The sequence below is a fragment of the Solea solea genome, chromosome 15 (assembly GCF_958295425.1).
Source record: "Solea solea chromosome 15, fSolSol10.1, whole genome shotgun sequence".
NCBI lineage: Eukaryota > Metazoa > Chordata > Actinopteri > Pleuronectiformes > Soleidae > Solea > Solea solea.
The window spans coordinates 20,045,449-20,060,646 of record NC_081148.1 but is presented as its reverse complement, the minus strand read 5'-3'; the positions used below and the strand labels follow the sequence as shown (position 1 = coordinate 20,060,646).

The window sequence follows — 15,198 nt, the reverse complement described above, 5'->3', positions numbered from 1 at the left end:
GTGATTGAGTCCAGAGCTACTCCATGAGAAAGGATCCTCAGTTTGCAAGTACATAATGAAGCTGTGTTTGATGTACAGTGGTTGGAAAAGTACTTACATACTTTAATTTACATAATATAACATCAAATTAGCACAGATTAAAGTGATATTTATCCACTCAATGAAAGACAGCCATTCTTGGGTTGTCATAATATAAGAATATTTATATAATACATTAAAACACTCAGATTAAAGGAACAGTAAGAAATTCCCCAGTTCCCCATTTATACCTGGACAGTTTGTAGCTTTTAATTATGTTACAAATCCAAAATGATTCCCTTTGTAAACAGTCCATCTCCTCCTTTTATTGAGGCTTTCATGCTGGATATCTTAAGAATTTTTCAGTAATGTTTGACTTCCCTCCATGTCACAGCTTAAGCAAACAGCATCAAAAGGGGCAGTCACCACCCATCCACCCCTTCTCTTTTATCAGTTGATGTCTTACCAGGTTCTCTTCCACATTCACTTCTCTGCGTGTCACGCATCTTGGATCTAAATACTATATTTCCAGCCTCCATGGATATTGACCCTCAAACTCACTTACTCCACTCGCAAAACTTCACATATTTTTCCTTCTTCTCCGAGTTGCATTACTGGAATCATGCTACCACTATTGTTGAGACCTTGGCTATCTCCACCGTCTTCCTGGTGTCCGTGGTGACAAATGCTGGAGCCGCAGCCCTGGTAACCTGGGAGCGCAGACTGCCGGCCAACAAGACCATCCTGACCCTCAACTTGTTTGTGGCCGACCTGCTGTTTGTCAGCATGGTTCCACTGATAGTGGCAGTGCGCTGGACCGGGTCCTGGACACTGGGGTTCGCAGCCTGTCACTCTGTGCTGTATGTCATCTGTATGAGTGGCTGTGCCACCGTCACTACCCTGGCCTCCATCAGTGTGGAGAGGCTCCAGGCCATCCTCCGTCTGCAGACGACCCCCACTCTAAACCCCAAAATGGTGGCCGTCACCCTCATCTTCATCTGGGCCTTTTCTGCACTCACTGCTTTACCCACCAGTTTGTTCTTCACTGTGATAGAAGTGGATTTCACAGAGCAGGTACCCATGACTCAGTTGAATAAAAAAAGTGTTTTTTTGGTTGTTCCTGCTGTGATTGCTTGTGTATATTTTTGCCATTTGCTTGCAGGAAGATGTACATATCTGTACTCTGAAGTGGCCTGACCCAACTGGAGAGATAGTATGGAATGTGTCCTTTACTGCCCTGTGCTTCCTTCTCCCAGGACTCATTATAGTCGTCAGTTACAGCAAAATATTACAGGTGGGTTTATCATACTTGCTTCATCTTTTCCTGATTTAAGTATCAAAATAGAAAAAAGAAAGGGAATTTAAGCTGGTTTTTTTTATGATCTTTAAATGCTAGCTACACTTTTAAAGGTCCAGTGTGTAAGAATTAGTGTAACCTAATGCAGATTGTGACAGATGGAGGGCTCCTCGGCCAACTCCTCCCTTTCCCGAGTCCATCAGGGAACTCCGGTAGCCTGTCTCTCTCCATGCAGAACAATGAGCGAGTAACATTGAGCAAGAGAGAGCAAATGACGTGATGCCTGGGAAATGCAAATTCCAAGATCTCTGTCTCACCAACGAAAATGACAAAGACTGACTTTGTCCAAGATCTCAAGGACAACCACATTGTCCAGATGCAGAGCGTTGCAAATCAATAAAAGTGGACGCCACGGGCGAAGCGGCTCTTACAAATTGCCCTACCATTTTAAGCACATTTGGTCCTTGAATTTGAGAAACTGGTCTTGGAAGGTCCTTAAAAAGTCCTTGAATTTGATGTCAACCAAGGTGTCGGAAGCCTGTGCCATAAACAAAGTATTTTTCAACAAAAAAGTATAGTATAAATCACTGTGCGTTTGTGTTTCTTTCTGTCCTATTTGACCTCACTGTGATGTTGTACATATACATTGTTGCGGTACTGTCCTGATGATAGTCTTCATTTACAGTAACAAAGCACTTTACCCTTGGAATTGTAAAGTAGTTTGAAGAAACCAGCATTGACCATTCATTTAACAATTTACACCCACTCATGTCCATATGTGCTGAAAATGGTGCCTGCTGTGCGTGTACGTGGGGACTGAGCTGTCAATATTTCACTGGACAACCAGTGACCCTCACAAAAACATTAACGTGATACAGACAAACCAAAGTGGCCACACATTGATTTTTAGATATGAGAGGACTTTATAGATGTTTGAGAGACACTGGAGGTAAACATGCTTTACATGAAGCCATGTAGATGTAGATCAATTAAGTGATCATGTTATCTGCCCATGTCATAATTGCCAGTATTATATGATTTTATATATTATTTGTATTACAGATTGCTAAAAAATCAAAGCGAAGGCTCCAACGTCGAGGCAGTCAGCCGCCACTCGGTGGGTCTCCTGAATACCATGTCTCCCGCCAGGACATGAAGCTCTTCCGTACTCTTCTGTTCCTTGTGCTCTCTTTCTTGCTCATGTGGAGTCCTATTTTCATCATCACCTTCCTCATCATGGCCAGAAACCTCTCCAGCAGTCACCTTCACGTCTCCTCTACCATGTTCTTCTGGGTGACAACGTTCACACTGACCAACTCGGCTCTCAATCCCATCCTCTACTCGCTCTGTCAGTACAGGAATAGTGGCCGTAAGTTCTGCTGTGGTTCTGCTGTGGCGCCACTGCGAGGAGACACTTGCAGCAGTGGTCAAAGGCAAACGACGCATCAGTGATTATCGTGGTTGTGTCAGTTAAACATGTTGACGAAGTGCACAACACAATGTACACACAATGTAAGATGGACCACTTTTATGCTTTCTTCAACCTTGGTTCAGTGCTGTAAAGCAGAAAGACATTTCCAAACAGTTTTAATGTTGGTTTAGTTCCATTATATTAATGTTATATGTAGAATAAGTTGTGATCTAAGAGTGGAGGTTTCTATTATCTGACTCCTTAGTCAGTTCATAATAACATACTCTGAACAATTGACTAATATGATTAAGACTTAAAGTGTCAAACATGGAGAAGCTAATAACAAACACACACTACTCGGTCGCATCATTGCCTTTTTTGACATTTGGAAGAAGACAGAGTTTGGGTTGCATACCAAATGGAAGTTTGCATGCCAGCAGAAGTAATTAAACTCTGCGCAGCAGTAAACGATCTCACATAATCCTGTCAGTGGTTAAGTCCTTCTGGAGGAGTCGCTGGAGACGATATCAGACATCAAACCACATTGCTGGCTGGAAACGCTCGTTCTGCACTGAGCGGCTGGGATGCTGTAATTTCAACTTGACAGTGCATCATCATTTAACTGACGCTGAACAGGTTTTAAGTGTATTAATCTATAGACTCTGAAATATTTATGAATTACCTCCTCTCATACACTCATACAAAGCTTCCTAGGTTCTATAAGACACCAGACAAGACTGTACTACTGCAATTTTGGCCACATTTTACAGTAATTATGTTACTTTGCCAAAACAGTACGACACAAAGTGTATTTCAGGAAGAGATGAGACAGTGATCTCAGTATGTTATCATCCAGAATCAGGATGAATCACCCTTTTTCTCCCTGCTCTTCTGCAGTGCAGATCATACTGCAGTCACAGTAACTCAGCTATCTTTACCTGTGATGGGATTTGCGCCACCAGCTTTCTTGCAAGTTAAGAAAGCTGGGGCTTTATGACTTTTGCGTCACAGTCATTAGTGTCCCCTAGGATCCCCTTACCCATTAAGCCACTCACTGCCTTCTGTTACTGAGGAGAGGGTTGGCGCTGCAGCTTTGGTCCTGAATGATCGGAGGAGACTGGGAAATGACTCAGTAGGGTCTGCTCTGCCACATCATCTGGAGGCCACCTTGACCGCTTCCTCAGCTCTTCCTCCTCCTCCATCCGGCTCTAACCATCTGTGGGGAGCATCCTTGTGCAGCAACTTTCCTCTAAACTTGGACAGAATGGCGGACAAAGACACCGTCGAGAAGTTCCTTGACAACAATCCACAGTTTGCCAAGGAGTACTACGAAAAGAAAGTACAGGCAGACGTGATCACTGCCGCGTTTAACAAACAGGTGCAGGTCAAAGATCCAGCCTCCTTCAAGGATGTCACCACCATCCAGGAGGCTGAGTTCATGTTCGAGCTCATAAAGGAGATGCAGTGCAACGTGCAGATGGAGAAAACTCTGCATAAAGTTCTACAGAGAATTGCTCTGCTCGTGCAGGCCGATCGCTGCAGCTACTTTGGCCACCGGTCCCGTAATGGAACACCTGAGCTGTCCACAGTCCTCTTTGACGTGACACACAACTCTCCTTTTGAGAAAAATTTAGTCAACCCCAATGTAGAGATTGTTTTCCCCACTGACATGGGAATTGTGGGATGGACGGCTCACTGCAAGAAGCCCCAGAACGTTGCTGATGTGAAGAAGGTGAGCGATTGAATATTAACTAAATCTATTGAAATAAAACAATAAGAAAAATACAAACACACATTTGCTAGGTTGTATTCCTGATATTACATTTTGTAACTCTGTCTAGTTTAACTCCAACCACACTATATTTCATTTTAGATATAAATGGCCCTTTATTACTGCATTACAACATAAATATAACCATAAACTGAATCATAACAAATCAGGAAAGTGTCGTTTTGACTGTTGAAGTCATACTGATTTGTAATGAAATGGTATTATCAAGTGTTTCAACTACATTTTGTCTTTGTCACATGAACCTGACAATCACTTTGTTTTTTTTTTTCCTTCTTCAGGACTCTCATTTCAGTGACTTTGTGGATAAACAGACCAAATACACCACAAAATGTATGATGACTGCTCCCATCATGAATGACAAGGAACCTCTGGGTGTCATCATGGCTCTCAACAAACAAGGTGCAGCTGAGTTCTCCAAGTGTGACCAGGAGGTGAGTGGGCAGATGGATTCATGCGTGACAAATTGGTATTTACATACTGATGACCTGTACCAAAATACAAATTCATTGCACAGGGAGGTTGAAGCTCAGACATTCCAAAAATGATGACCCAAATCACTTTTACAAATGGTGACAAGAGAGAATTGGTATTTGGCATTTTATGCATGTCATTTAAAACATATGCACATAAATCTTAACTAAAAGTTGAGCCAGTGTTTGGGAATCACTAATCGACAGGTCAGATAAAGTGTAATCTATTGCCGTTGTAGAGTGAGTGTTGAAAGGGAAAAATCTGACTGTGTGATTGTTTACAGCTCTTCCACACGTTTGTGAACTTTGCCGCTGTGGTTATTCGCCAAGCGTACACTGCTTATATGTGGGACGTAGAGTCCAGGAGAAGTCAGGTAAAAGAAGTCCCCACTCTGGTTTTTAACACTACAAACACTATTCTGGGACGTGGTGTTGTTTTTTTTCTATTAAGCACAGAGTGTTGTCCTTGCCATAGGTGTTGCTGTGGTCGGCCAGCAAAGTGTTTGAGGAGTTGACAGACATTGAGAGGCAGTTTCACAAAGCGCTGTACACCGTGAGGACGTATATCAAGTGCGAGAGATACTCTGTGGGACTCCTCGACATGACCAAAGAAAAGGTGAGTGGGAGAAAGCTTGGAGTCGTGTCTGCAACTGACTGTAGCTCAGTATTTATGTGAATTGTTGGGGGGGGAAAACAACAACAAAGCAACATGTTTTTTTTTTTGTCTCAAGGAATTCTTTGATGAGTGGCCAATCAAACTCGGAGAACAGGAGCCATACAAGGGCCCCAAGACACCTGATGGCAGAGTGAGTCCAACACTGGGTTTGTTGTTGTGACATTATTCTTATCCTTGTACTGGATGTGTGAAATGTTTTGTTTTTCAGGAAATTAGCTTCTACAAGATCATCGACTACTTGCTGGAAGACAAAGAGGAGATCAAAGTTATTCCGTGAGTGTCACATGGCTTTGTTAGAGGTTAGATTATATATTATATATATAGATTATATCAAGAGTTACGGACTCCTTTCTAAACTTACAGTGGACCTCCAGCAGACCACTGGGCTCTGGTCAGTGGACTCCCAGCATATGTGGCTGAGAATGGATTTGTGAGTTCCATTATTCTTACATCACTTTGAGCACACACGCCCCAAGCACACACACGTTATCACTTTATTATGTTTGTTTTACAACTTTCAGATCTGCAACATGATGAATGCTGGGGCAGATGAGTACTTTACGTTCCAGGTGAGACACTGATCGCTTCGGCTGATTGCTTCAAGTCAATTACCTCTGTTTTACAGGACACGGTTCACTGGAATGGCGACTGCAATCTTGATTTTGTTTGACAGAGAACAGCCGTGGATGAGAGCGGGTGGACGATTAAGAATGTCCTCGCCCTGCCTATCGTCAACAAAAAGGAAGAAATTGTTGGCGTCGCAACGTTTTTCAACAGGAGAGATGAAAAGCCATTTGATGAGAATGATGAACAAGTTACAGAAGTACGGCAAAAACATTTTTAGATCTCATCTACTGTTCAAAGGTCCAGTGTGTAAGAATTAGTGACATCTAATGGTGAGACTGCAAAACTACTATTTTGAATTTAATGTGATTTTTAGCTGTACATATGGGTAGTACATTCAATTTCTGCAAACAGCTAAATGTCACACACTGGACCTTCAAGTCTCACAACATTACATCTTTGTGTACATTTGATTTATATAGTTAAACTGTTTTTGCATATGTTTAAATAAAAATAAAATGACTGGGTTTGTCTCTGCTCATGCCACTAGGCCCTGACCCAGTTCCTTGGCTGGTCCACTCTGAACAGCGACACGTACGACAAACTGAACAGGGCAGAGTGGAGGAAAGACATTGCCCAGGAAATGCTCATGTACCAGACCAAAGCGACACCGAGTGACGTGCAGACCATTCTGGTGAGCTGCTCCCACACTTCATTGATATTCATTGATATTTAACCAGCCGGGAAATAGTGAATGACGCCGTCTTTGCACCACGACAGAACACGCAAGAGAAGTTTGGCTCCTCACCAGAAGACTGCGACCAGAAAGAGATGTACAAACTTCTGGTATGTTTTGTGTGAAGTTTGTTGACTTCAGTTTGGTTGTGATGATGCCATGCAGACTGTTTACACCGTGTGTCTTCCATGCAGAGAACCAACATCCCCGAGGCCAAGAATGTGGAGCTGCTTGAGTTCCGCTTCAGTGACTTCCCCTTGTCAGAGCTCGAACTCATCAAGTGTGGCGTCCGCTGCTTCTTCGAGTTAGGCGTGGTGGAGAAGTTCAAAGTCCCAGCTGAGGTACAGTTTACAATCATGTTCCTCAACACAGTTGTGCAGCTTTGATTTGAAAGAATACAGAGTCGAGTCAGTTATTTGTTGTGTTAGCTTCTTGTAAAGAATCATCTTCAGTGTCTTTGTCTTGATGACTTCTATCGCGCAGATCCTGACACGGTGGATGTACACCGTTCGCAGGGGATACCGTGACATCACGTACCACAACTGGAGACACGGCTTCAATGTCGGACAAACGATGTTCACTCTGCTGCTCGTGAGTCTCACATCTACTCACACTCAAGTAACACCAAGTAAAGTGGCAGGAGTGAGGTCTTCTACTGCTGTAGACCGCGTGCTTCAAGGTTCAATGGAGGTGTTGTGCGTTAAATGATGGTCCTCTGCACAGCTTGGTTGTAGAGAATGCTAATTTAAGTTTCTGGATGGAGTTGCTGTTGCCTTTCTATCATGTTGAACCAGTTCAAAAGGCCATTCTCTTCTGAACTCTGGCATAGCCGAGGCATTTCTGCAGCTCACTGGATATTTTATCTTGTTCAGACCATTCTCTGTAAACCCTAGAGATGGTTGAAAAGATGATTGTCCTCCTGATGCTCAGTTTGAACCTCAGAAGGTCATCTGAAGGTCATCTTGTCCATGTCTACATGTTGATAGCACTTGTTGCACAGTTGTAGCTAACGAAATGGCCAGCAAGTGTCTGTTTCACTTTTTACTGTTATTTAAGGTTTTCATATAATGACATAGTGGGTTTTTTTTTTGCTGCTTTTTACAGACAGGAAAACTGAAAAAGTACTACTCTGATCTTGAGGCCTTCGCTATGGTTGCTGCTGGGTTTTGCCACGACATTGACCACAGAGGAACCAACAATCTGTACCAGACAAAGTAAGATTTTGGAGGGTCTTGCTATGAAAGTGAAATTGACATAAAAATACTAAATAAGCTTGTTTTTCTCCGGTGGACGTCTGTAGGAGTTTATCTCCACTAGCTAAACTGCACAGCAGCTCAGTTATGGAGCGTCACCATCTTGAGTACAGCAAGACTCTGATGGAAGACGAGGTGGGTCCTCATGTGTTCACATTTAAATGTGTTTAAAGAAAGAAATAAAACAAGGTTGTCTAACTTGATTTTTCTGCTTTTGTTTACAGGACCTGAATATCTTCCAGAACCTTCAGAAGCGCCAGTTTGAAACTGTGCAGCATCTGTTTGAAGTTTGCATTATCGCCACGGATCTCGCACTCTATTTTAAGTAAGAAAAAGTCAGAACAAGTGTAGCTGTGTCCCGCCACATTCAGCTTTGGCTAAAGTTTATAATTCTGACCCGGTTCTTCCAGGAAGAGGACAATGTTCCAGAAAATTGTGGATGCTATGGAGGGGATTCCAGAGGAGAAAGAGAAGATCAACTACGTCTCTAACAATCCAACGAGAAAGGAGATTATCATGTAAATACGTCATCTATCATCTATTATGTTGCCATGTCACCGTGTCTAGACATTTAAAAAAAAAATTGTTTTTTTTGTGCAGGGCAATGATGATGACAGCTTGTGATCTGTCAGCCATTACAAAGCCGTGGGAGGTTCAGAGCAAGGTCTGTTTCTTCACGACTGTGCAGACTTGTGCCAAGGCTGACATATGTATGACATATTTTCTCACTGATCTAGGTTGCTCTGATGGTGGCTGCAGAATTTTGGGAGCAGGGAGATCTTGAAAGGACTGTCCTTGACCAGCAGCCAATTGTGAGTGTTTTGATCCACTCTCATTGTAATAAGGACATTTATCTGTTGCAATAAAGTCAAAATAATCCTAATTCCTTCTTCCTTCATTTAGCCCATGATGGACAGAAACCATGCCGCTGAGCTCCCTAAGATGCAGTGTGGTTTTATTGATTTCGTCTGTTCCTTTGTGTACAAGGTACCGACATTTACAACAAAAACACTGATTTGTGTACATATTCCAGAACTCTCACACACAGCCGCCTCATCTCATCTTGTCTGTGATGCGTTTGCAGGAGTTTTCCCGCTTCCACACAGAGATACAACCGATGTTTAACGGGCTGAACACCAACAGGGGAGAGTGGAGAGCTCTCGCAGACGTCCATGAAGCCAAGATGCAGGCCATCGAAAATGAGAAGAAAAACCCGGAAGGTGGAAATGAAGGTGAGCGCTGTCGTCCCCGAGGCTTTTTGCCTCTTTTTGCATCGCTGCCTCTGTCTCACTTTTTCTCACCGTCTTCCTCGTGTGTTCTTTTTACAGTGGACGGCGGGAAATCAAAGACGTGTGTTGTCTGCTAGAAACTCCGAGGATCAATGAAGTATTACTCTGTGTATGTGTATTTGTACAGTGTGTGTATTTCCACAAATGAGACAGTTGTACACTGGAAAAAGAAAATGAATGAAAATTTTAATTAGTAACACTCAAATTAATTAAGATGATTAAAATAGTCTTACTTTAGTTTGATTGTACTTAATTCACGTCAGTGTTACCAATAGAAGTACTCCTTAAAGTTTTTCAAATATTCCTTCTTCATTGCACTGTGCAAAAAAATCCCAAATCATTATTTTTATATTCTGTAATGTATAGTTTGTATATGACAACAGTAACACATAGCTCAAGTGCATAACTTTTGAATATAAATGTTTCAGTGTAAAACCACTGTCACGCAATGCAGCTCTCTGCGTTTCTCAGTAAGAAGTCTTAAGATTGTGTTGCCCAGCAACGTTACTGTGCTGCACACAGGAAGTGGTTTGTCCTACTGTACATCAGAGTACAGATGCATGCACCACAGCCACAATCAGGTTAAAGAAGCACCAAGGAAACATTTAATTCTGCTGCTCAAAAAACTAGGTCGTGTGCTGCTGGTGTATACACACAAACACTCCCTCAGTCTGTTTAAGAAGAGGCCAAACAGAGGTGAAACAACTAAATAATTACACACTGCAGCTTTAATATATTCTTGTATATACCATATGCTTCAGCGAGCTGAAATTCTGCTGAAAGAGCACATAAGCATCTATATTTATACATAATATAATGTAAAAATGTCTAGTTTTCTCTGGCTTTGAACATTTTGTGAATAGGAACATATCATTATGTAAATAGGCATTTACATTTGGAATATAAACGCCAGTAAATGCACTTTTTGTAGTGGGAAAAAAGCTTAATTACTGTACATTTACTAGTTTTAATTTGCAAATAGTGCTTGCAACATTGCAAGCATACGTCGCCAAGTAAATGGGTGGGAGGCATAAGACGATTTGACTGAATTGGATTTAGTTATAAGCCACAGAGCTTTCATTTTTAAGACCCCTGCTTACATGAAGTAAACATACTGCGAGTCCAGTGGAAACAAGTCGCCACATAAGACAGAAAATGGTTTTGTTTTGTTTGACCGTGAAACTAAATATTTATGTGATTTTGTGGTCATTTCTTTGAAATAAGACACTTAATTTTTCAACATCCTGTCGCACAGACTTGTGTAAACAGAGCTTGTGGTGCAGAGCAGCTCGCAGCAGGGTAATGTTGTTGTTTTTTTAACTTTCTTTTCTGCACTTTAATTATCAGTAAACGCAACCTTTACAAACAAACTACACTCACGTGAGCATTGGTTTCAATACTTGACAATGAAATGTGCATTAGCATAAAGTGTAAGACATGAAAGATGTCAATAAAGCTTATTTTCAAATCATGTCTGCCTTTGTGCATTTTTTGCCGCCACTGCTACAGTTTGACATGTTTAGCGGGAGGTTTAGGTTTAGCTCTCTGCTTCATTTCCTCAGTGAAAACACTTCCATTGACTCATGACCGCACACATGTATACTGGTGTCAACAATGTTCACCTTCAAGATCAGCTGAAGAGGGGTTTAGGGAAGCAGCACTGACAAAACATCTCCTTTTAATCAACTGCTAACAAGCTTAAATGAGCCATGTGTGAGTGAAATGTACATGTATAGAAACTATGCCAGAGTATTTTTTAACTCTATATTCTGCTTTCCTGTAGGTTTTCTAACCTTCTTTATCTGGTAGCCCACATTTAAAATAATGACCAACTATTGTGACCCAATTTAAGAGTGAATTTATGGATTTTTAACTATTTTTAGCGCCGTTACTGCATCAGCTAAACCAGCCATTTCCAGAAGATACTGTACACGTGTGACAAATGAATCATAGTTTTCATTTACGCACCACCAGAGCAGTTTTAATCCTTTAAGCCAGGGGTCTCGAACTCAAATGACCTTGGGCAACTATGCAGTAAGTGTGGGTGATATGAGCTTTGAATGATATTGTAATAATAGATATTTCACAGAATTTCAAAATAAAAGTTGACATGGATCAATATTTAGTTCACGATAACAATGTATTTGTGATGGGATGGGATGGCCGCATGTGGCCCGTGGGCCGTGATTTTTAAGGCCTTTGCTTTCAGCCATGGTTCTCAAACTATGGTACGTGTAGCACCAGGGGTACGCAAGCTTCCTCTGGTGGTACTTGGAGGAAAATCAGAAATGCTGTTCTACTGTATATACCAGGGTATGTGATCGAAGTGGAGTGTAGAAAGTGGAACATATACCCAAGAAAATGTATAATAAATGAAATAATAATAATTAGAGTCATCTCATCTCTTGCTCCATCTTAATCTAATTCCACTATACCAGTGTGTGACGTATTATGTGAGGAAGAGGAGGATGATGAGAGAGCAAATGATCTTTGTCATTTGTTGTGTGGACTCGAACACACAACGATAGATACAGAGTCTGTTACACATATAGGCCGACAGAGGCTTTTTGGGGTGAAGTCTGCCATCTCTGATTTTTTTAAATGTTCTGCAGCCCATCTATTGACTTTACTTCTGTCGTAGTGCATCATACTGAATATGTATATCTCAGCTATCTCTGCCTCCCTCCTGTAAATGACTGTACTGTAAGTCAGATTGATAGTGTTTGTATCTAAAATGTTTTTCCCGTCTCTGTGATTTGGATAAAAAGGTGTGAAGCCTATATAATAATACTACTACTACTACTACTACTACTACTACTAATAATAATAATAATAATAATAATAATAATACTTATAAAAATAAAAATAAACATTTTACAAGACTGAACATTCTTTTAGTTATCCTAAACATTTGTGTCCAACATCCACTTTTTTTAAGTGTTAAAGATTTTGACAGGGATTCAAATTTTACTTGAGCCTCATAAAACACAACAAAATGTCTGAGTTTCATTCTTACAATCTACTAAAATCTTAAAAGACTAAAAGTCTTTTTCATCATATGTTTATATAGAATGCATTCTCTGAATGTAGCTGTGAATAATGAATGTAAGTCATGGTTACTGAATGAGTGTTAAGGACTACAGAGCTAAAATAGCTAGACTCTGGTGCCTGGTAGAACACTGTACACTGTCCCTGATAAATAAATAAATAAATAAATACATAAAATTAAATGACACACAGTCAAGGCAGAGACCTTGCGTCACTGCACTGATTGGTAATAATCTCTGGCTCATACACGAGACTGACAGGTGGCGTGCACACGTAATTATTCATACGAGAACTAAAGAGCGTCATAAGGGCGTATAAGCCAGCTTTGTGCACTGACGTTACACTTTAACAACAACGTGTTGATCCTAAGGTCGAGCGTGTTCACTCAGTGAAGACAGAATAGTCACCACATTAAAAAGTGACATTGTTAAAATATTAACTGTGTAAAATTTAGAGAAGAAGACAAAGGAGAGATGAAAGATGAAGCCTCCTTTATGCTTGCAAACAGGAATTAGAGTGAGAGAAAGGTTTTTGCTTCACATTTTCACCTTCATGTGAAATGAACTGAAATGAAGTGACATGTACATGAAGCAGCAGTTATTTCTCAAGCATAAACAACATAAAATCCAAACGTGTTTAATTTATTTCAAAGTGGGTCACATTTTACAGGGTAAAAAATAGGTTTTGTGGCTCTAGATAAATTCTATTCGGGTGGAGAGAGAGGTTTAGAGGTTGCAGACCCCCTGCTCTAAACAAATAACCCCACTTTTCAAACAACATTCATGAACCCAAAACCTCCTCTGGTCAAACAAAACAATCCCATGCAAACAACCTTTTTTTCCCCCTCCTCTCCCACATGCTTCCCTGTCTGTCTCCAACACACTCGCGCTCTCTGTGAACTTGGGCTTATATTGTTCTGCTCACATCGTTGGTAACAGGTGTTTTGGACTTGTTGTGTGTCGTCTGTGACACCTGTGCTGTAATTGTGTTTGACCTTGGCCACCTGTGCTGTTGCTATGTAATGAAGTACAAATACAAATACTTGTACTAATACTTTACTTTGTTATCTATATTTCTAGCAACTTTTACTTTTACTACACTACATTTCCTCTAACTATCTTTGTTACTCGTAACTACCAAATTAAATCAGACGAAGAAGAAGAGTTCTGTTTTTATATAGAGCTTTTCTAGATGAGCTGCTTTACACTATAGTTTTCACCCATTCACACGCTTCAACGTGGGGTTAAGTGTCTTGCTCAAGGACACGTAGAGACAAGAAAGGCCAGGAATTGAACCCACAACCCTCCAGATGAAAGACAACTCATCCTACCACTGAATAAACCATTAAATGTTATATACGTTAAGACTTTTACTTCAGTAATATTATGAAAAAAAAGTGACTTCAACTTCTATTAAGGTCATTTTCTTGTTAAATGGATAAATTGTTTAAGGAATGATGACTTTACTTATATTTAAGGGTTTAAGACATTGATTTAGTTCAGAGAATTGGCTTCAGTGTGTAAAAACTTCAGCTCTACATCTCCCTCTAGTGGGGAGATGAGACTTTGTTACAGAAACACTTTCTGCAGCTGCAGTGCATCAAAAAAACAAGTGTTTTCCAAGGATATTTGTGCTAAAATATTCTTATTTCTAGTCTACATATTATGATTATTTTTTTTATCACACCGATTGATCAGAGATGCAGAGAGACGCTCAAGTCAGAAACACACACACACACATCAACAGCAGTGTTCCAAATAGTTGCTGGACAGTGTTCGTCCTATTCTGGCAATGAATGATGGCATTTATGAAGCACAGACACTTCCCATCATCTCGAAGAGCAACAATAATATCCAGTGTTCTCCGCTTACTCCAAGAGCTGCTTGTGAAAAACAAGACATTTGCCGTTTCCTCTCCTTCCAATCTCCACGACACATCATTTCGCCTCTGAATGTTTCCCCTCATCTCCATCAACTGCTAATTCCTTTATTCTTCCATCCACTCCCTTAACTTTTCTACAAAAAATAGTGCAGCAACATCACAAAACTGTGAAGCCCGCTCCTCTTAATGGCCTGCTTTCATTTCCTTTTACAGGAGAAATGTTATTAATCACTCCCTGATGTGGTGTAATCACATCACATCACACACACAGAGACACCGGTGGTCCACAGAGCAGAGCAGAGTGTGTTTAATTTATCTGGAGACGTTTTTAAAAGCCCCTGCTGCACGTGTTTCTTCACAGAAGAGTGTGACGCACACACGGGCCTGCCAGGCACAGCGAGCACAACATATTCATCTCACAGGCTCTGCAGGGATCTGAGGACATTAGACTGTGAAGAAGAGCAAGAAGAAGAACTTACAGGGTTTGAGTTTGAGATTAATTGCACATTTTTACACTTCAGACTTTGGCCCCAAAAGGTCTGAATTACAAGTCCATTAAAAATTTAAATATATATTAATAAGTCAAAAATGGACTTCTATATGAATCAAGACTGTGATATATATTATATAAACATAAAAAATCTGTAAATTGGTTAAAAGGTTTTTTTTTCTTAAATCTTTTGTCTGATTGTGTACATTTCTTCGTTGTTTGTCTGTTGTTGCAGAACTTCAACATTCACATATCCTTGTAAAAGAATAGAAT

At 40.7% G+C, this 15,198-nt stretch overlaps 2 protein-coding genes across 2 annotated transcripts; both read left to right on the top strand.

Annotated features, from left to right (window-relative positions):
• Positions 1-530: 530 nt before the first annotated feature.
• On the top strand, positions 531-3,085 carry LOC131473588 (free fatty acid receptor 4-like). Its single transcript, XM_058650879.1, has 3 exons — positions 531-1,092; positions 1,181-1,312; positions 2,378-3,085. The coding sequence occupies exons 1-3, from the start codon at positions 556-558 to the stop codon at positions 2,765-2,767; spliced, it is 1,059 nt and encodes a 352-aa protein (XP_058506862.1). The 5' UTR covers positions 531-555; the 3' UTR covers positions 2,768-3,085.
• A 622-nt stretch (positions 3,086-3,707) lies between these two features.
• On the top strand, positions 3,708-10,966 carry LOC131473587 (cone cGMP-specific 3',5'-cyclic phosphodiesterase subunit alpha'-like). The gene is made up of 22 exons (XM_058650878.1): positions 3,708-4,458; positions 4,797-4,949; positions 5,273-5,362; positions 5,464-5,604; positions 5,720-5,794; positions 5,873-5,937; positions 6,028-6,094; positions 6,186-6,233; positions 6,338-6,487; positions 6,779-6,922; positions 7,009-7,074; positions 7,159-7,305; positions 7,448-7,555; positions 8,069-8,178; positions 8,265-8,352; positions 8,442-8,542; positions 8,628-8,735; positions 8,818-8,881; positions 8,955-9,029; positions 9,121-9,204; positions 9,302-9,449; positions 9,546-10,966. The coding sequence occupies exons 1-22, from the start codon at positions 3,991-3,993 to the stop codon at positions 9,581-9,583; spliced, it is 2,538 nt and encodes an 845-aa protein (XP_058506861.1). The 5' UTR covers positions 3,708-3,990; the 3' UTR covers positions 9,584-10,966.
• Positions 10,967-15,198: the final 4,232 nt, after the last annotated feature.

Coding starts and splice junctions, on each gene's coding strand:
- LOC131473588 (XM_058650879.1), top strand. CDS start 556: ATGGATATTGACCCTCAAACTCACTTACTCCACTCGCAAAACTTCACA. Junction 1,093..1,180: donor AAGTGGATTTCACAGAGCAG/GTACCCATGACT, acceptor ATTTGCTTGCAG/GAAGATGTACATATCTGTAC. Junction 1,313..2,377: donor GTTACAGCAAAATATTACAG/GTGGGTTTATCA, acceptor TTTGTATTACAG/ATTGCTAAAAAATCAAAGCG.
- LOC131473587 (XM_058650878.1), top strand. CDS start 3,991: ATGGCGGACAAAGACACCGTCGAGAAGTTCCTTGACAACAATCCACAG. Junction 4,459..4,796: donor ACGTTGCTGATGTGAAGAAG/GTGAGCGATTGA, acceptor TTCCTTCTTCAG/GACTCTCATTTCAGTGACTT. Junction 5,795..5,872: donor CCAAGACACCTGATGGCAGA/GTGAGTCCAACA, acceptor TTTGTTTTTCAG/GAAATTAGCTTCTACAAGAT.